The sequence below is a fragment of the Belonocnema kinseyi genome, chromosome 10 (assembly GCF_010883055.1).
Source record: "Belonocnema kinseyi isolate 2016_QV_RU_SX_M_011 chromosome 10, B_treatae_v1, whole genome shotgun sequence".
NCBI classification, from domain to species: Eukaryota; Metazoa; Arthropoda; class Insecta; order Hymenoptera; family Cynipidae; genus Belonocnema; species Belonocnema kinseyi.
This window is the reverse complement of record NC_046666.1, coordinates 49,649,959-49,671,621: the sequence shown is the minus strand read 5'-3', so window position 1 is coordinate 49,671,621 and position 21,663 is coordinate 49,649,959. Positions and strand designations below refer to the sequence as shown.

At 28.2% G+C, this 21,663-nt stretch overlaps 1 protein-coding gene across 1 annotated transcript in view; it reads left to right on the top strand.

The window, feature by feature from the left end:
• LOC117182192 (homeobox protein abdominal-A homolog) overlaps positions 1-19,731 on the top strand; it is a 108,120-nt gene extending 88,389 nt beyond the window's left edge. Inside the window, exon 3 of the mRNA XM_033375253.1 lies at positions 18,115-19,731. Within this exon, the coding sequence (XP_033231144.1) occupies positions 18,115-18,509 (395 nt within the window). The 3' untranslated portion in view covers positions 18,510-19,731. The remainder of the gene's footprint in view (positions 1-18,114) is intronic.
• Positions 19,732-21,663: the final 1,932 nt, after the last annotated feature.

Sequence of the window (21,663 nt, the reverse complement as noted above, 5' to 3'; positions counted from 1 at the left end):
ATTATCAAATTTTTAAAATTTTTTATTTAGACAACAAGGAACTCCAACTATTTTTTATTGAGCCAATTGTTTTTAATTGAATAGTCTACTATTATATTTTTGGTTTAGAATTGATCTTTTTTGGTTGAAAATTGAACTATTTGACTAAATATGAAGTTTTTTTTTAAATTATACTGTTTTGTATAAAATTTAACAATTTGTTTGAAATTTCGTTGCCGCCATTCATCTGTTTTGTCTGTTTTTGTCGAGGATACCACTATGTTCTTGCAAAGCAGTTTATTTTTCTTTGTGGGTTATGGAGTTTTTTAACAAAGAAGATGCAATTTCTGTAGAAAGAGATACATTTGCAAACCAAAAGGATAAAAGAGTTAAATTTTAATCAGCAAGTATGCAGGTCTTCGTTTGACTGCCATCACAAACTTATTATCTGCGAACGCTAACCCACGTACCCTCACTGTCTCGAGATCCACACCTATAAATTATCAAATTTTTAATTTTTTTATTAAGCTAACAAGAAATTTAAACTATTTTTTTTAAGCTAATTCTTTTTAATTGAATAGTCTACTACTATATTTTTAATTTAGAATTGATGTTTTTTGTTTGTTTGAAAATTTAAGTATTTTAAATATAAACTTTTTTGTTAGAAATTCAACTGTTTTCTATCAAATTCAACAATTTGGTTAAACTTTTGTTTTCTCTTTGTATGAAAAATCTTTCTTGGTTGAAAATTCCACTATTTTAGTAGAAAATTCATTTTTTGTTTGTAAAAATGTACCTTTTTCTTCTTGGAAATTCATCTGTTTTGTCGAAGATACAATATAGTTGGTTTAAACCAAACGAGACAAATTCCGGACCAAAAATATAATAGTATACTTTCAAATCAAAATAGTTGATTTTTCTTGGTGGGTTATGGATTTTTAAACAAAGAAGATAACATTTCTGTAGAATGAAAAAAACATTTCAATCAAATTGTTGAATCATCAAACCAAAAAGAAGAATTTTCAACAAAATAGTTGAATTTTAACCAGGAAGTATGCAAGTCTTCGATTGACTGCCATAACAAACTTATCATCTGCGAACGCTATCCCACGTACCCTCACTGTCTCGAGATCCAAACTATTATTTAAAAAAAATGCATATTGGCAACAAGAAATTCCATATATTTAATTTTTTTAAATTGGTTTTATTTATTCAGTTAGAATTCAAGCAAAAAAATGAGAAAAGCGGGAGAAATTGTATGTTTCTTAAAAACATAGAAGAAAAAAACTCTTAAATTTATCATCAGAAAACATAGCAAATGTTATTTAAGTTCGTATCGTTACTTCCACAGACCCCCTCCCCCCTCCTTTTCTTACCAACTACAGTTTTTAGTGTACTCCCCCCCCCCCCCCCCCCCCCCTTAAATTGGTAACGTAGTTTATGGACGATCCCTTATCTGGAACTGACATTGATTGGATGGAAGAAACTCCAGGCACCATATGTTAAAAACTACATGATCCATATCGGAATCGCATGTTTTGCAGCGTCGGCTCAATTCAAGTTTAAAAATGGCCAGGAAACGAGAACACTTCTTTCGAATAAGATTCGACCGGATCCTCAGGCAGAAACGGTAGAACGTGGAGAAGTGCAAGCTGACTCTGACGTTAACTGTTCCGAAGAGATTTATTGTTCCTTGGGATATACCGGGGGCCAACAGGGCAAAGTGAAGGGGACCAGTAGGGTTGAAGTTGGCTCAGCCTGGCAAAGTTCCCTTATTCGAAACTTCCCCAATTTCGTCTAGCCGCAACCACCTCCTCATCTCACCCCCTTGTCCGTGTGCGAGAACCGAAAGCAGATATTAAACTTAATATACGGCCGCAATTAGGAGCAGACCTCCATCCCTCTGATGGTACATGATACTGCAGACAAAGGAGAGTTTCGCACTTTGAGGCTGAATTTATTTTATATCAGGAAGATCTTGAGATGGTACAGTAGAAAATTGTAGTTGGAACGGCTATTGATGTTTTGCTATCTTTGAAGTTTAAAGGTCATTATAGGTTAGGTTTAGTGTTTTAAAGTTTGAGTTTTCTGAAAAAAGACCTCCCTTCGCTCCACTGGAAATCGAACCACAGAACTTTCGGTTGACGGTCGGGTGCTTTTTGAATTAAGCTATTAGAGAGAGATCGAAAGAAAATCTTTTTTTTTTAATATACGCTATCTCAAGCCAGGTGTTACATTTAGGATACGAATAATTCAAAGGAATCTGTATTATCAGAGGTAGTTAACACTGATCAGTGTAGTGAAAATAGAAATCTAAACTTTCGATCAATTTAGCACTGCAAATAACATAAAATACTTTATATCACTTCTGATTAGATGAAAAATAAATTTGTGAAAATTTGCAGAAAAAAGATCTTCTCACGCCCAAAAGGTCAGTCCGAAAAATACAGTTTCTGTATACCCGATTTCAAAGTTAACTTCACAATAAAAAACTACAGCATTTTAAGGAAAATGGAAATTTTTCTAACCTATTATTTCAAAAGTATTAAATACGATCTTCAATCTTTATTCCAACTATTATTATTTAATCTATAATTTATCAACATTTTATTTTTTTATTTAGGCAACAAGAAAATCCAAGTATTTTTTGTTGAGCTAATTGCTTTTTGTTGTTTAGTTTACTTTTATATTTTTGATCAAAATTTAATTATTTGTTAGAATATTTATTTTGATGAAAATTCAATAATTAAGATAGTCATTCTTTTTGGTTGAAAACTGAACTGTTTGATAGAAAAGTCAATAATTTGGTTGGAGTTTTGTTTCCTTCTTGGCTGAAATATCTTTTCAGTAGAGAATTCAACTCTTGTCGAAATTTCATCATTTTTAATTAAAAAAATTCCACTATGTTATTGAAAATTCGGCTGTTTTTGGTTAAATTGGACTGTTTCTGATTTAAAAATAATTTTTTGAATAAAAATATCAGCGAATACATTTTTCGTTAAAAATTATTTTTTTTGTGTGAAAAGTTTGACTGAATTCAATTTTCAGTTTGAAAATCCTACAATTTAGTTAAAATTTTATATCTTTGGCTATTGTTGTAAAAATAAAATATTTTTTGTTTGAAAACTCATCTATTAATTTTTTGTTAATAATTTATCTTTTAGGCTGATAATTCAAATAGTTGGTTAAAAGTTGAAAGACTTTGTTAAGAATCAATTGTTTTGGTTAAATATTCATCTCTTTGGCTAGGCATTTAATTATTTTTTTAAATTTTTTGTTTAAAATAATTCCAATTTTGTTAGAAAATTGACCTTTTTCAGTTGAAAATCCGTCTTTTATTCATCTCTTTTGATAGAAATTCCATCTTTTTTTGTGGTTAAAAATGCTTTTAATTAAAACTATTCTGTTTTTGTTTGAGGATTATATTATTTGGTTAAAAATTGTTTTTTTTTTTAATGGAAAATTAATTATTTCAACTGCAAATTTCACTTCCATTTTTGTTTGCAAAATAATCTTTTTTGGTGGAAAATTCATGTATTTTGATAAAAATTTAATTTTTTGAAAGAAAATTCATCTTTTCGGTTAAAAATTAAACTGTTTGGTTAGAAATTCATCTATTTTGTTCAGAGTGCAATATATGTCTCGAAATGTTCGTCCAAATTTAATTTATTTTTTCAGATATAAAGTAGTACAATTTTCACTAAGGGCGATTAATTCTCTATAAAAAAAACTACTTTTCTACAAAACAGTTTATTTTGTATCAAATAATTTTATATCATAAAAAAATGATTGAATTTCCAAGCCAAAAACACGAATTTTTCATCAAAAATTGAATTTTCAACAAAGTAGTAAAATTTTCATCAAAAAGAATTAATTTTAAACAAAAAAAAAGAATGTTTAACTGAAATATGAATTATTAACCAAAAAAAACGAACTCGCAAGAAAGTAGTTTCATTTTTAAAGAAGGAGTTTAATTTGTAATCGAAAAAGATGAATTTTTAACCAAAAAAGTTGTGTCCTTAAGACAAAAAATATTTTCTAACAAAAAAGGCGAATCTTTCAACAAAATACCTAAATTTTCAAACAAATAGTTTAATTCTCTATAAAATTGTTGATTTTAAAAGTCGAAAATATTAATTTTCTATCAAAATTATTTCCAAACAGGAAAAAACATTCATTTTAATCAGACAGTTTCATTATTAACCGAAAAAGATTGAATTTGTACAAAAAGGTATAAATTTTTAAGCCAAAAAATTAATTTTTAACCATACAGTTAAATATTCTACCAAGAAGTATGATTTTTAACAAAATTGTAGAATTTTCAACAAAATAATTCAATTTTGGCTTATAGGCTAAAGAATAACATTTTAAATAAACATTGAAGTTAATTTGTAATGCTTGAAAAATTGTATGGCACTATTTTTACCCTATTTTTCAAAAACTTGCTGCCCTATTGTACTATTTTGGATTTCTAAGGTGAGTCCAAAGCCGCTTTTTACTAAAATAAATGAAGCAGACTTCCTGGGACTGAATTTTTGAGGAGCCTCATATTTTATCCAAACAGGGAAACCGGCTAATTTTAGAAACCCTGTCATCCCTGTCAGGGCTTTGAGAACACGCCACCACAACAATTCGGTCCATTCGGTTAACGAATTTCATTTTGAGAGGGCGGGGGATGGAGAATTATTTACGTCAGTGGAGTGTTTGTGATCGTGCTGGAACCGGGGGTGTCGACTCCTTGAAAACGTAGTAGCACGGTTGCAGTGTACAAGGTTTTGCCAGTTGACTCGCCCCTGTGTGATATGCCGTCAGCAGGATGAAATGGTTTCCCCTCTGGTTGCCAAGGTAACCCATGGCCCACCCTTCTCGCTCTGGCGACCACCCCATGCACCCTACTCGACCCAGCACACGCTGCTTCAGGCACTTTCAGGCTCTGACGCACACAGCCATATCCCATCCACACAAATATATCCTACGCACACTTATATCCCACGCACACTAACCCACGTACACTAACCCACGCACACTTTCCACATAGAATTTTCTAATAGGTAGAGACTTGGGGTTGTAGAATTGTGTATCCACCCACACTCACGCACACATTTATAGATGTAGAGATGCATAGAGTTGTCAGAATAGATATATATGTCCATGTATGTGTTTAGCTTGCAGAACCACACACACACACACACATTTGTGTCTGTGTTTGACTCTGAACCGCATCGTCGAGAACGGCCATGTTGAATTCAATATCAGCATTCTCTGCATTCCAGAGGATTTTTCGGTCGATCTGAAACGATACGTGCTTAATGCGGTTGCGATATACGTGAGCGCCTTATCTGGATTCGAACTGATAATGGCATCGGCGAACAATTTCCGGAAAACTAATTTTTCGGAAGCTCAATGTACACGGGAATTGGATCTGTTTGTCGAAAAACGATGGGGTCGTTTAAAGGTTAGGAGGATGGGTGGAATTGGTCCTTATCTAATGCGAAATTAGGATATGGAAAAGACTCGGCTCCTGGAATATTTTCGACGAGGAGAAATAATTGAAAGACATGATTTGCTATATGAGATCGAAATTTGAAAATAAAAATATTTCAAAGTTCTAAAATATAAAGCTTTATAAACTTTTAAGTTTCAATGCGTGGAAATTGTAAAAAATTCTCAGTTTAAAGTTTTCCAATTTCTGAAAGTGTCAAATTATTTAAGCATGGAAAGCTAAATGGTGTTAAGTCCATTTTTTGAGAAAAAAATATTCATAAAATAATATAATATAAAAATAAAAATATTCATACTTTCTCGCTTTAAAAAAATATTTGAGTGAAAAAATTAAGGTTTTGCGATTTTTAACATTAAAATTTATTATTATTATTATTATTATTATTATTATTATTATTATTATTATATCAGTTGAACAATTCAGTACTGGTACCATAAAATTTCCTTTTTTCTATTAAATAGTATTATTTGTTTATTTTTGGTTAAATTTTTATAAATTAGAAATCGCCTGAATGTTTTATAAAATTCATAAAATCTGTAAATATGCAATTGAGTTTTTTTATGTTTGAAACGTCAAATATTACGTTCAAAATGATTATTTTTTTAATTCAACTACATACTTAGTTGAAAGTGAAACAAGTTTGTCAAAAATTCGTATTTTTGGTTGATGATTCAGCATTTTAATTCAAACCCCTTTTTTATTTGAAAATTTAACTATCTTGTTGAAAAAACTTCTTTTGTTCAAAATTAATTTTTCAACTAAAAATGAACTATTCCATGTTTGATTGAAGATTTATCTTTTTTAGTTGAAAATTCATGTATTTTGTTGAAACTTGATCTTTTTTGGTAGAAAATCAATCTTCGTTGTTAAATACTTATTGTTGTGATCGAAAATTCATTTGGTTGAAAGTTTAATATTTTTACTGCAAATTCTTTTTTTATTTAAAAAAATAATTTTTTCAAGTTGAAAATATAACTATTCAATTTTTTGTTAAAAATTTAGCTTTTTAGTTAAAATTTCATTTATTTGTTTGAAACTTTTTCCTTTTTTGTTTTGAGGATTATGCTATTTTGTTAAAAATTTGATTTTTTCGCAAGAAATTTTACTTTTGTTGTAAATACTGACAATAAATACTGAAAACGTTAAAAATTTAAAGTATTGCAAATTTAATTTAATTTTTTACTTTTTTAAACATCTTTGTCTATTTTCAGAAATTCATTTTTTTAAACTGAAAATATAACTATTACATTTTTGACTGAAATTTTAGCTTTTTAGTTGAAATTTAATTTCTTTTGTGGAAAATTTGTCTTTTTCGCTTGAAAATTTTGAATTAAATTATTTTTCTTTTTCAACTGAAAAATCTTTCTTATTTAAAAATTGTACTCTTTTATTGAAAATTCTTCTTTTTTATTTGAAAAAGATTTTATTTTGGTGCAGTTTTTTGTTGTTTAAAATAATGTATTTAACCCGAATTCATCTTATCTTTTTATTCTATAAGATTGTTGTGACACCACTAAAAGTCTTTTCAATAAATTTAAGAAATTTTTTTGAATTTACATTACTGATTTATTAGGTGTACAGATGTTGTTATAACTCAAAGAAAGTCAGGAAATTTTGAAAGGGATTTTGTATCAAAATCCTATTAGTTAATTCCACTTTATGTTTTAAATTCAGCTGGAATTTTAACTCGTCGATTTTATTTTGAAACCTTTTAAAATAGGAAAGCTTATGAAATTTGAAGAATTCATAACTTTGTAAATCGAAAGGAGTAGTGTAAGAAAATACGAAATCAAGCCACAGGAAGCTAGTATTCTTGTCACGGCGCCGCGCGCCGCCAGTCAGACGCCTGGCATGATTCGACTATCTTCGTGTCTGCAGGAAATTCCATTAGAATTTTCGTTATAGAAATTGCAAACATCTTCAAATGGCAATCTGCAAAGACCTCTTTTTTAGGATGTTTTCGATTATTTCCAGAAGTACTTTCTTCATCTTATACCGAATCATCAACAGTATATTTGAGTCAAAAAAGAGCAGGATGGTTAAAAAACTTACAATCACCTTATCAAAAAATTTCCAATTAGAAAATTGTTTCGGAAATTGCAAAAATGTCAAAAGCAACTAAATAAAAAATTAATGAAAGTTTCATAGAGCAGGAAATTCCATTAGGTTTTTTAAATTGCAAAGATTCCCGAATGCTCAACTGCAAAGATCTCTTTTTAAGAGATTAAGAGCGCCTAGAAAATTCAAATTAGAAGAAAATTTCGGGAATTGAAAAAATGTCAAGAGCATCTAAATTAACAATATTTAAGGTTTCCTAGAGCAGAACATTATATTAGAATTCGTGTTTTGTGAATTGCAAACACCTTCGAAAGCTCGTATGTAAAGATCTCTTTTTCATGAGCTTAAGAGCATCTGATCACAAAATTTTCAATCAGAAAAAAGGTTCGGAAATTGCAAAAATGTCAAGAGCACCTAAATTAAAAAAAATGCAAGGCTTTATAGAGCGGAAAATTCTATTCGAATTTTCGTTTTCTATATTGCAAACATCTTCGAATGCTCATCTGCAAATATCTCTCTTTTAGGATGTTTTTCATTGTTTCCAAAAGAACTTTTTCATCTTATCTCTAATCATCATAAATTCTTTGCGAGGTCTTTATTGATTAAAATTTATTTCATTTTCAGGCTTCGGACTCACTTCAGAGATAAAAAATAGTGTCGCAAATTTGAAGAAAATAGTGTCAAAATGGTGCCATACAATTTTTCAAGTATTGAACTTACGTGTGGTCCGAATTAAAAAGTTTATAATTTGAAATCAAAAAGTATATTTTCCTTATTCCCCTCTTTTTTTTGTTTTTCCACTTATGTGCAAACTGAGTTAATTCTAATAAGAAAATTCAACTGAAAGTTCATTTTTTTCGTTCGAGAAAACTATTTCATTTTTGGTTTGGTTATTTTTGGTTACTTTTATTTACTTGAAAATTCAACTTTTTTGTGGAGAATTCCACATTTTGGTTGAAAATTTAACTATTTAGTTGAAATTTTATGTAGTTAATTGAAAATTGATCTTTTTAGAAGGATATCAATTTTTTGTTTTGAATTTTAACTGTTTCGTTTTAAATTTTACCTTTATGTTTAAAAATTCATCTGTTTAAGATAATATCTTAAGCTAATATCTGTTTAAGATAATATTTTTGTTCAAAGATTTATAATTTTAGCTGAAAATTCTTCCTTTTTTTTAAAATTAATTTCTTTAACTTCAAATTTAAGTATTTGAAAATTCAACTGATTGGTTGAATTTAACTTTTTTGTAGAAATTTCATATTCTCGGGTCGAAAATTCTACTGTCTTGTCAAATATTCGTATTTTTTTATTAAAAAATAATGCTCTTGAATGAAGATTTATCTGCTTCATTTGTTGTTAAAAATTGATCTTTTTTAGTTAGAAAAAGCGGAAAATTGATGTGATTTGTTGAAAATTCGTATTTTTTTGTAGAATGTTCATCTTCCATGTTTGTAAAATCTCATCTTTTTGTTTGAAAATTAAAATATTTTGTTAAAAATACTTCTTGGTTGAAAATTCACCTTTTCGGCCAGAAATTTCAATTTTTTTGGCAATTTTTTTTCTTGAGTAGCATTTTTTTATACTGATTTTTTCAGTAGAAAGTTCACCTCTTTTGGTTAAAAGTGCAACTGCCTGCTTAAAAATTAATATATTTTTATCGAAAACTTTTTTTGTTAAAACTGAAATTGCTTTTAAAAAGTTCGTACTTTTGTCTCTACAATTTAACAGTTTGCTGGCAAATTAAATTCTTTAGTTGAAAATTGATGTAATTTGTTGAAAATTCAACTTTTTTTAAAAATTTAACTTTAAATGTAACTACTTTGTTAAAAATTCAGTCGTTTGGCGAAAGTTTAACTTTTTTGTAGAAAATCAGTATTTTTGGAATGAAAATACAACAAATTGGCATAAAATTCCATTATTTCATACAAATTTAAAGTTTTTTTGTATACGATTTATGTGATTTGCTGAAAGTTCTTCAGTTATTAGAAAATTAATCTTCTGTCTTGAAAATTCATATTTTTGACTGAAAATCGTAATATTTGGTTAAAAAGTCATTTTTCTTGATTAGGAATTTATCGTTTGACTAGAAAGTTTAACACTTTGGTTCAAAATTGATTTATTTTGTTCATAATTCGTCATTTTTGGTAAGAAATTATACTTCTGGGTTGAAAATTCATCTTCTTGATTGAAAATTAAACTGTTTGGTTGAAAATTGAAAAGTATTGTAGAAACCTCATCTTGTGGATGAAAGTTCAAATTTTTGGTCGAGAATTAATCTGTTTTGTTTGAGAATTCAACTATTTTGTTGGAAACTCGTTTTTTTTATCCAATTCAACTTTTTTTTAATTTAAAAATTAAAACCTTTTTTCTTGGTTAAAATATAAAGTATGACGTGATACAGGTACTTGGTTCAAAATTTTATAAAAAACGGTACGGAATTCATTATTAACTGAAAAGTAAAAAAATAGTGGCATTAGGAATCAATTGTGCACTTAGAAAAATGTTTGTTTGAATCAAACAAATAATTTATTCAAATATGGTCAAAGAAATATTTGATTGATATAAATAAATTTTGTTTATTTTTAGCAAAAATTTATTTGATTCGAACAAGCCATTCTTTAACTCAAACAAATTTTATAAAAAATATTGTCTTCAGTGACATTTCTTTAGAAATAGTCCGAGTTCTGCATTTTTGAAACCCAAACTAAAAAACCTGATTTTTTACTTGCAGCATAGTAGCACAGATAAGACAGAAAGCTACCTGCGCGTAAAGGACCGCAGGTATTCCCTAGTATGATTTTAACAGCTTTAACTACCCAAACACCATAAAAAAGTTCATGGTGTCCGAACCCCGTGTTTACAACTCTGACTCCCGGAGAGAAAGTCAAGTCAGACCTGGGGTTTTTTAGAAAGGGTTTCTTCTGCCTTTTGATGTGCCGGTGACTTTTTCCCTGGCGTTTTCAGAAAGTTTTCTTTTTTTATGTCCTTTTTTGTCTCTCAACCCCTGCAATAAACTGACCATCTAGAATTACTCTTTTGTGGAAGGGAAAGCGAGGAAAGAGAGAGTTGAGATTTGTGACAGGGCGGAAACGATGTTCGTGACGAAGAGCACAACCGCTAATGCTGATTTTCGCTGTAAGACTTTTTTTCAGTCGAGGTCAACTTTTTCTAAGAATTTAAAAAGGTTGGGTTTTTTCTTCTAGATTGGGAAACAGTTAAATCTGGAAAATTATTGACTTATTGATTAGAATATTGCGACCCCTTGTAATCCACCCTTACATAAAACTATTATAGGAAATTCAGTATAAGTAATTATTTTTCTACAATGAATTTTTCATAATTCTTGTTGTCCATTCTGGGCAAACCGTTATCGAAAATCTTGATAAAAAATAACGGAATTTAAAAAAATTATAAAATCTTACAAAAAATATCACAGGAGTAATTATTTTCCTATGATGAATTTTTTAGATTTTTTTTTGCCATTATGAGCAAACCATTCTCGAAAATCATGATCAAAAATTAACATAATAAAAAATCCTTGTAATCCTCCCTTACGAAAAAATATTATAGGAAATTCAGTATAATTAATTATTTTCCTATGATGAATTTTTTATCATTTTTGTTGTCCATTCTAGACAAACCATTATCGAAAATCTTCATAAAAAAATACAGAATTCAAAAAAATAATAAAACCTTACAAAAAAATATAACAAAAAATTTAGCATAAGTAATTATTTTTCTAAAATGAATTTTTTATAATTCTTGTTGTCCATTCTGGGCAAACCGTTATCGAAAATCTTGATAAAAAATAAAGGAATTTAAAAAAACAATAAAACCTTACAAAAAAAATATCACAGGGAATTTAGTATAAGTAATTATTTTCCTCTAATGAATTTTTTATAATTTTTGTTGCCCATTCTGATTAAACCGTTATTAAAAATCTTCATAAAAAAATAACAGAATTTCAAAGAATTGTCAATAAGTTAAAAAAAAATTCAAATACATTGATGGATTTCAAGGAAATTTAAGTTATTCTAAGTCATTTTCACATTATTTAAGCAAATAATAACAATTTCACAGAATTTCAAAGATCACCAAATAAATTATGAGATTCTAAGGGATTCCAAATATTTTTTTAAAGGAATTTTTGAAATTTCCAAACATTTCAACTAATTTTAAAGGATTTCATCGTTGTTAAAGATACTAAAAAATCTTTTTGCAGATTTCAAGGAATTTTGAAACATTTTAAAGATATTCAAACATTTACGGGATCACAAAGGATTTCAAGTTTTTAAAAAGTATTTCAAGGAATACAGGATTCACAGGATTTTCTTTAATCTCCAAGGATTTCAAGGGATTTAATAAATTTTAAGGGATTTTAAAACTTTTTAGGTATTTTAAACGGGGTTTTGTTTAAAAACTTTAATGAATAATTTTTATTTAATTTATATTAAAGTGATTTAAAATGATTTTTACTTATTTGAATGGATTTTTAAGATTTCCAAAGATTTTGAGGAATATTCCGGGATTTTAACAAATTTCTCGATAACTTTACGAAATATATTACATTTTATTTCGGGGTATTTCTACGGATTTTAAGAATTTTGAAGGATATGAAAGAATTAAAAATATTGTTTAAAATTTTATTGGTTTTAAGTTATTTAAAAATATTGACAGGAATCTAAAGAAATTTAAGAAAATTCAAGGTATGTCAAAGAATTGTGCATGCTTTCCGAAGATCTGAAGAGATTTCTACATAAATTTAGAAAATAAATCAAACCTAATAAATTTCAAGAGGTTCCTAGCGATTCTAAAGATTTTAAGGATTTTAAGCGTTTCTTTAAAGAACCTTAATTTATATATTTAAGGGATATGTTACTTTAAAAGATTTACAAGAACCTCAAGAGATAAAAAATTTTTCAAGGGTTTTCAAAAAATGATGTAGGATCTCCCAAAGATCTGAAGAGATTTTTAGAGAACTTTAGAAAATAAATTAAATAAGAGGAAATTGCAAGATATTTAAAAGATTTCTAGGATTTTTATAAAGAGTTCCAAAATGGATACGTTTAATTAGATTTATATTTTAAAGGATTTTAAATTTTTTTTACGATTTCCAAAGATTTAAAGCGATTTAAGGAATTCCAAAGAATTTTACAATTTAGAGGATTACAAGGATTAAAAAATTTCTAGATATTTGAATTGTTTTTTGTTAGAGAACTTTAATTAAAGAGTTTGTAATTTAATTTATATTCTTGAGTGGTTTGAAATAATTTTTGTTTATTTTAATAGGGTTTCGCGATTTGCGAAGACTGCAAGGAATTGAAGAAATTTCAAGATTTATCAAATTTTATAGGATTTCAAAAATTTCCAAAAAATTTCAAATATATTTCAAAATTTAAATATATTTCCAAAATTATCAAGGAATTTCCAAAGATTCCGAAGGATCTTCGTAGATTTCAGTGCAATTTTCAACAATTAAAAAAATCAAGAGAAGTCAAAGATTTTTTGGTGTAAAGTTCTATTATGTGGAATATTTATTTTAGTTTTCTTCAGTATGAGATTATGAATGGTTCCCTTGTAGTTTGTCTACTTTTTAGTCCATTCCGACAATATTTTTTTATTATTTATTCTAATTCAATCTCATGCAATATTTTTCTGCCACAAATATGTAGTCCTTTACAATCCCATGCACCTTAAAATCCCATGCACCTTTAAATCCCATGCACCCTTGAAATCCGAGTAATAAACTCCTCGGCATAAAATCATTTTTTTAAGTTTGAAACATTTTAGTTTATGGTATTAAAATTATACTTATAATTTTAGAAAAGCACTTGCAGAATATTTAAAGCACGTTAAAAAAAAATCAGTTTTTTGACTCTTTCAAAAGTAAGATTACTTTATTTTTGTTTTGTTAAACTTTCAGAGGGCCGCATGTCCAACCTAAATACCCTGGACATATGCCGTTCTGAGGCGTTGTCAAAGCAGAATTACAATGATCTAACTTGGGAGGGTCAATATGCATATAGTACGTATATTTTTTAATCATTTTCGTAATTTTCATGATCGAGTTTTTAATTTAATTTAACTTATAATTTTTTATTCAATTTTTAGAATTATATATAAAAATAAGTGCGGATAGTTTATGATTTTTTTGCAAATTTGAAATATTATTTTTTAATTGAAAATGATTAATAAGAATAAGAATTTACGACCTGATACCTCTTTACATAATTGAAAAAACGACCTTACAGACTACGAAATTTTAATTGGGATTTCATCAGAAAAGTGAATGTATATTAATGTATTTTAAAAAAATTCATCAACAGTTTTTTTTTAAACTTGCTTGCTTCTCAAAAAATAGATTTTTTAAAAATACATTAAAAGTTGGTAAAAATAATATCCACGTTTATGAGAAGAATATTAATTGAAATCGGTTTTCAAATAAAAAAAAAATTTAATTTGATACCTCTTGAATTAAAAAAAAAAATGAAATTTGCGAGGAAAAATTTGATCAGTTTTTGACAATGAGGTAACAGTCAATAACTTAGATTGTATGTTTGTTTGCTGAAGGCTTTTCTGATTTGCCTTATATTTTAATTTGGTAAAATTATTGCCCTTTCCCGCGGTTGAACTTTTTAAAATATTTTGTTTGTTTAAATTCAAGCAGGTTTTAATTCAATAATCACCATACATTGTGCTTAATTTTAAGATTAAGTAGACATTATTAATAAACTTTTTATTGTAAAATTTATTAGAAGACATATGATCGGACTTCTTCGCGTAGCTAATTTAATTTTAACCAAAAAAACACTTCGGCTCTTTTTGATAAATAGATTAATGAATATAAAAAATATTTAAAATCTATTCTTATAAAAAAAGAGATAAAACAGTTCGATAAATACATAGGATATTTGAATTTTATTTTTATAGTCCGATTGGGCGCATGGAAAGATTTGAGGCTTCTCGTTCGATAACCGAAGTTAAGCAACGCATTGCTGCTTTATATTCGGATGGGTGCCGCCGTGCTAAATTGAGTGTCTTTGTTGATCAGCTTTTTAAGCTGTTAAGGCCAAAACTAATATAAATATTCAGGTTAATTAATACGAAATGGATGGTCCTCGTGATCCCTTTTCTAATTGAATCAATTTTTTGTTTTTTAGTTTTTTAGTTCTTAAAACTTTTCAATTTAAAAACCTCAATTTAAAATTGTTAAAAAATTTTCATAAATTGTTATCAATTGTCAATTATTTTCTCGTGTTAAAAAATCTTTTAGCACTGGTGCGAATTACTACATGCCAGGGAATTTCGGAAAGACAGGGAATTTAAAACTAGGCAGGGAAAGACTGGCAGGGAAATTTCGAGAAACTGAAGTTTAAATTAATTTCATCATTTTGTTGATACTTTAACAATTTTGTTGAAAATTAAATCTTTGAGGTTGACAATTCAACTGTATTGTTGAAAATTCGTCTTTTTGGGCTAAAAATTTATTTATTTTGGTAGGAATTAAATCTTTTTTGGTTAAAAATCACAACTGCTTGTTTGAAAATAAATTTGTTTTGGTTCAGGATTCAACTATTTTGTTGAAAATTTTCTGTGTTAGATTAATTAAACAGTTTTTGGTTTAAAATAAAAATATTTTGTTGTTGAAATATCAACTATGGTATTTTTTGTTAAGAATTAATATTTTCTGGTTGTTTATTCAACCTCTTAGTTGAAAGTGGAACTATTTCTTTACAGTTATTTTTTTTTCTAAAAAATTAGGTATTCCATGTTTCGTTAAAAATTTATCTTCAAATGCAAATTCAACTATTTGGTCAAAAATTCATGCATTTTGCTAAAAAGTCGACTTTTTGGTTTAATAATAATCTTATTGGTGATCATTTCATCTTTTTAGTTACATTTTTTTCCTTTTAAAAAATACATCTTTTAGTTTAAAATTTAACAATTAGGTTGAAAATTCCTTTAAAGTTAAAATCTTTTTTTGAAAATTTATTTTTTCAGTAAAAACATGAATTTCAAACCCAATAAGAAAAATTTCCAACGAAATAGTTCCATTTTTTAAACCAAGGACATTACGCTTCTATAAAAAAAGTTGAATTGACAGTTCAAATAATAATTTTAAAATTAATTTTCAACTAAAAATATAAATCTATTTCTGATTGAAAATGTATCTTCTGTTGTAGAAAGTTCATGTGTTTTATTGAAAACTTGTCTTTTTTATAGAAAATTCATCTTTTAAGTTGAATATTCAACTTTTTTTAAAATTCATTTTTATTTTTGAAGATTTATCATTTTTGATCAAAATTAATTTGTTTGGTTGAAAATTTAACTATTATTTTTTTTGTGGTAAATAGATTGTTTTTTATATAAATTTAATCTTTTTGGTGGAAAATTGAACCATTTCGTTGAAAACTTCTTATTTGGTTTAAAATAATTTTTTTTACTGAAAAGATAAAATTTCAAACAAATATTTTTATTTTAAAGGAATTTTCAACCCAATAGTTTGGTTGAAAATTGATCTTAGTTGGTTGAAAATTTATTTTTATACTAAAAATTCAACTGTACTATTTTTGGTTAAAAATTTATTTCTTCGTTTGAAAATTTTATTATTACTATTATTTTGTTCAAAATTTGTCTTCTTTAGTAGAAAATTCATCTTTCGGGTTGAAAATTCAACAATTTATTTGAAAATTCTTTTTTTTACGATTCATCATTTTAGTTAAAGATTAATTTCTTTGGTTAGAAATTCAAAGATTCATTTCTTTGATTGAAAATTCAACTATTTTGTTGAAATATCACTTTTTTAGTTGAAAATTAGGTTTTATATCTCAAAATGTAACTATATCTTCATTGCTCGAAATTTCATCTGTTACTTAAAAATTCGTTTATAACTTTGAAAATTCATATTTTTGGGTTGAAAATTAAATTATTTTGTTAGCAAATGCATATTTGTTGGTTGAAAATTCAACATTTTAAAAAAATCCTATTTTTTGTTTGAAAATTAGTCTCTTTTGCTTTGTGATTCCACTGATTTATTGAAAATTCGTAGATTTGATTTAAAATCAATTTTTTTTTTTTGGTATGAAGTATCAACTGTTGCACTTTTTGTTGAGAATTTTTTTTTAGTCAAAGATTCATTAGTTTCGTTTAAAATGGAACTATATATATATTCTTTAAAATATCTTATTTTTGTTACAAAATTATTTTTAACTGAAAATTTATTTCTTGGTTTTTTGACTAAAAATTTATCTTTTTTAATTGAAAACTCAACTATTTATTACAAATTTAATGTATTTTCCATATCTCTTATGCAATTTTTGGATGACCTCTTATAAAATTCTGTACGATTGTTCTTACTAGAATTGAAAATATATTTATAAACAAACAATTTTTTCACGTTTATATTATTGATCTCCTAGATTTAAATTTGGTTATCATACTCAAAATTGTTTTAGAATATTATGTCCCTGAACTTCCGAACGTTCAAATGAACGAAATATTTTTCCACATTTCTATTTTTCATATAAATATTGTTCCAACTGTAATTTGAAATATGCTTTATAATTCCGTTCCAATAATAAATTATATTCAATATAAATAAACAAATATTTAGAACTTTTCTTGGATTACAAAGTCATCAGTAAAAAATGACGTTCATTTGAACGTTCAAAACATGGAGATTAGACATAAGGAGACCAAACTAGTTGAACTGAAAATGAACACTTTTCTGTTGCTAGAAGTACGCACACGCGCATGTGCAAAATCACACTTCCGTATAGTTCAAAACTTCCCGAGTGTGGCGTGCCAACCGCACTTAAAAAACATATGGCCGCCGATGTGAATGCGAGTCAAATGTAAATATATAATTATTGAACAATGAATAGTTTGTGAATAAAGGCAAGGATGTTAAAATTAAAAATCGCTGTATGAAAGGGAAAGTTTGTAATAAGTGAGGTTTCAAGTGTATAATGTATAAGACTTTCAGAACGGTGTAAGTTGTATGTTTATTGTTTTTGTTACGAACACGTCGAATACCTGTCGCACGGATAGTGTTGGTAAAAGTAATTTGATATTTTCTTAAACATACTGCCTACCTCTTCCATAGCGAATAATTTTGTATTCCACAAACATTTCACAAAATCCTGTCTGATTATTAATTATTTATTTGTTCATGCGACCTTTCAAAACATAACAATGGAGGCGGCCATATTTTTTTTAAGTGCGGTTGGCGCGCCACGCTCGGAAAGTTCTGAACTATACGTAAGTGTGATTTGACACATGTGTGTGTGCGTACTTCTGGTAACAGAAAAGTGCCCGTTTTTGGTGACGTCCATGCATGACAGATTGGTCTCCTTATATCTATTCTCCATGATTCAAAACTAGAAGCACATCGGGAATTTTGAAATTGGGATTTAACCCTAAACCTTCCAAATTAGATTATCTTGGATATCTAAACTCTAAACCAGATCTGAGATTAGACTACCAAGAAACTTTCCCACCTTTGAATACAAGATCAAGAAATTGAAAAGTCAAGATCCCCAGCTAACCCATCAAACCCCATCGTGTTTCAGGTCCCAATGGCTGTCCGAGGCGTAGAGGTCGACAAACCTACACGCGGTTCCAGACGCTCGAGCTGGAGAAGGAGTTCCACTTCAACCACTACCTGACGAGAAGACGGCGAATAGAGATCGCGCACGCCCTTTGTTTAACCGAGCGGCAAATCAAGATCTGGTTCCAGAATCGGCGGATGAAGCTGAAGAAGGAGCTGAGGGCGGTGAAAGAGATCAACGAGCAGGCTCGACGGGAGCGGGAAGAGCAGGACATGATGAAGAAACAGCAGGCGGAGAAGCAGGCCAAGATGCAGCAGGAGCAGCAAAATGCCCTGCAGCATCAGCAGCACCACGTCGGTGGTCTCGACAAGACGCAGAGCGATCTCCTCAAGGCTGTCAGCAAAGTACCCACATAGGAGACCTTGCTCAGGCGACTCTCTCTTCTTTAGAAGAGAGCACTAACCGCGAAGCACACACTCGACTACGTACTTATACCTGGCGAGCCTCCAGCGCTAATTGGTCGCTGTGGTCTCGCTCGACTGATCCCTAGAATGTATTTTTTGTAAGAACGGAGGCGACAACGAGCCATCACGAACTCGTACGATTGGTGTTGCTCCATCAGGACAATTGCCAACCGAGGATGTCGAGACGACTACCAAGGCAAAGTCGTCCAAACGATTCCGTAGCAAAGTCGTCGAAGAGAAGAAGACTGCATCGTTTACGTTTTTTTTCTGATCGCGAAAGAACAGATTAAACGGAAACCCAGGTCCTTCCGTAACTAGTTAATACTAAGGTAGCGGATGGAGGAACCTCTGGATTGACCAAGTGCAACAAATTTCAAATTCAGCAAGGATTGTGGTAGGAAAAGAAGAAGAAGAAGGCTCTCGTTCGTCGAACGGTTCTCAACTCCTTTGATGATAATCACTTCTGATGCTTTTGCTTCTGGTGAAGATTCTACTCCTGCATCGATAAAGACTTAAAAATTTGCTGACGGCAAATTTCTGTCGGGAGTGGAACGAACTTTAAATCCGGTCAGGTGAAAGTTGTTGGAATTCTCGGTGATTCATTTCAATCTGTGACTATTCTAGAATCTAGGATCTAATTGACGATTCAAGTTCGCAATAGTGTTCGGGACCCTTCTGGGACTCGGAAAAGACAAGAAGATGCGATTTATGTTTAGGGTAATTCTGTCTGATGGAATCGAAGATTCTGCAAATTCTCAGAGTTTGGAGAATCGTTCAGTTATACCGGTGCTAAGACAAAAATTTATGTGTTCGGTTTATTTATAATTGAATTTGATTATTGATTAGGTAGAGAAAGGAAAAATGAAAACTGCGGGATTCGGATAGGGAGGGAAGAAAATTTTCGTTCCAGCAATTAGTGTAACTAGTTGTTTTACAAACAGGCGAAAGGTTATTATTTCAATTGAAAGCAGCCCCATTAATCCAATAGATGGCGCTCCGATCAGGTAGGCCTGTTTTTGCACTTTTATGTATATCAAAAATACTAAAATTCATTAAAAACTTAATATTTTTTATGAGTATAAAAGGGAGAACAAAGGTTTCAGTAACAATGAAAGCAACTATAATTAGTAATCCAAAAAATTTATGAAAACATGTAATTTAATATTAGGGAAATTGAATATAATGGTGGGTTTTTTTAAAAACAGTTTGAATTTTATTCATATTTTTCTATTGATAATATTACTTAACTAATGATAATAGTAATAATAATATTTAATCATTAAAAATATATTTATATGCAATTTATTTAATAATCAGGGTGACGCCTTTAACGAGAAACCGGGGAAACCCGTGAAATGACAGTGAATTTATTTTTTGACCGGGAATTTTTTAAATATTTAAAAAAAAATTTGTAAGTTCGATTTCAAAAGTCTGTAAAATAATTAGTCGAATTGTAACATTCAATTATGACTTCATTCAGTTTACAATGCGTAATTAAAAAATCTTTACCTGAAAAATTTTCCATTTTAAGATTTCATTGTTTTTTAAAAAGAATTTTAAAATGCTGCCTTGAATACTTGAACAATAAAAAATGAAAAGCGTTGCAAGTTGAATATTTTTGATGCAAAAAATTTTTATTTTATCAACTGAATATAAATAAATTATTTTCAAAAATGAATATGTATTTTAGTAATTAAAAAAAACAAACGTCCAATTGAAACTTTATAAAGTATTTCGAACCTAAAAATAACTTCATAATAATCTATTTTTTATAGAATATTGTTTCAGTCTATAATATTCAATTTTTAATCAATTCAATTTCAAATTTTTTAAATAAGAAAAGTAATAATTATTTAATATTTAACAATATTTGACTTTTTATTAAAGACAATTGAATTGAAACCATATATTTAAAAGGAAACAATCTTAACTGAATTTTAGAGAAATTTAGAGAAGTTACAAATTTCGTTACAAATAGTCACATCCTAATTTAAAACAAAATTTAGATTTTTGCGGATTTAAAAAAAAGTTTAGAAACTTTTTAAAAACTATGAAAGGCTTTAAAAGAATAAAAGCATTTGCTTAAGACTTTTAGGGAAATTGAAAATAATTATTTATTCTGGAAAATTATTTAAGAGCATATTAAAAAAGATTTTAAAAGATTAAAATTTTTTTTTTTAATTCGTAGGATTTTCTAAAAACTGTGTGAAAAATTCAGTTCATAAAAAAAAAGATTTAGTTTCAAACAAATTTCAAAAATAATTTTAAATTGGAAATAAAATCGTGGATTAAATTTTTACCATTTTTGTTTGAATCCTAAAACTCATTAATTTATACTCATTTGAATACAACATTTTTTAATTTAAAAACTTTTAAACTTTAATTTCAAAAGTTGAAAATGCTTCAGTTCCACTTTGAGTGCTTTTATTTGAAGTTTATTATTTATTACTTCCAGTGGAAAAAGTTTGAGCTTAGGAGTTCCAATTTTTAAATTTTATTGGCCGTGAGAAATGTTTGCGAACCGAGAAATGGCCGGGAGTTTTTTCTAGGATTAAAACGGCCACCCTAAAATTTCAAGTTCTCAATATTTTCGTAATTTTTGTCAATTTAGAAAAGTAATTTTTACTTTATCTAAAGTTGCAGGGCATATAAGATAAAATAACTATAGCTTTTATTTTATAAAAGGGAGTTGGTAAAGAAATAAAATTTTTCTTGGGACAAGGAATTTTTGACATGGAACGGGAATTTTTTTAACGAATTAAAATTGGGATTTAGAAGAAAGGAGTTTAAAAAATCTCTATTTCAAGTCAAAATTCGTCACAATTTAAAACTTTCTGCTTCCGAAATTAAAAAAAGAGTTCTTCAAATAATTTTTAGACTAAAAGTAGTATTTCGAAAAGGAAATATTTCTAAATTATAATATAATTTTTTTTTTACATTTTATCGTTAAGAATTTACATTTTTTTTCTTGAAAATTCAGCTACTCTCGATTAAAATCTGAACTCTTTTGTTACGAATTAATTTTATTGTTCGAAAATTCATCATATTAATTCAAAATTCATATTTTTTTATAATCAATTTTTTAACTAAAAGTTTAAAATAAAAT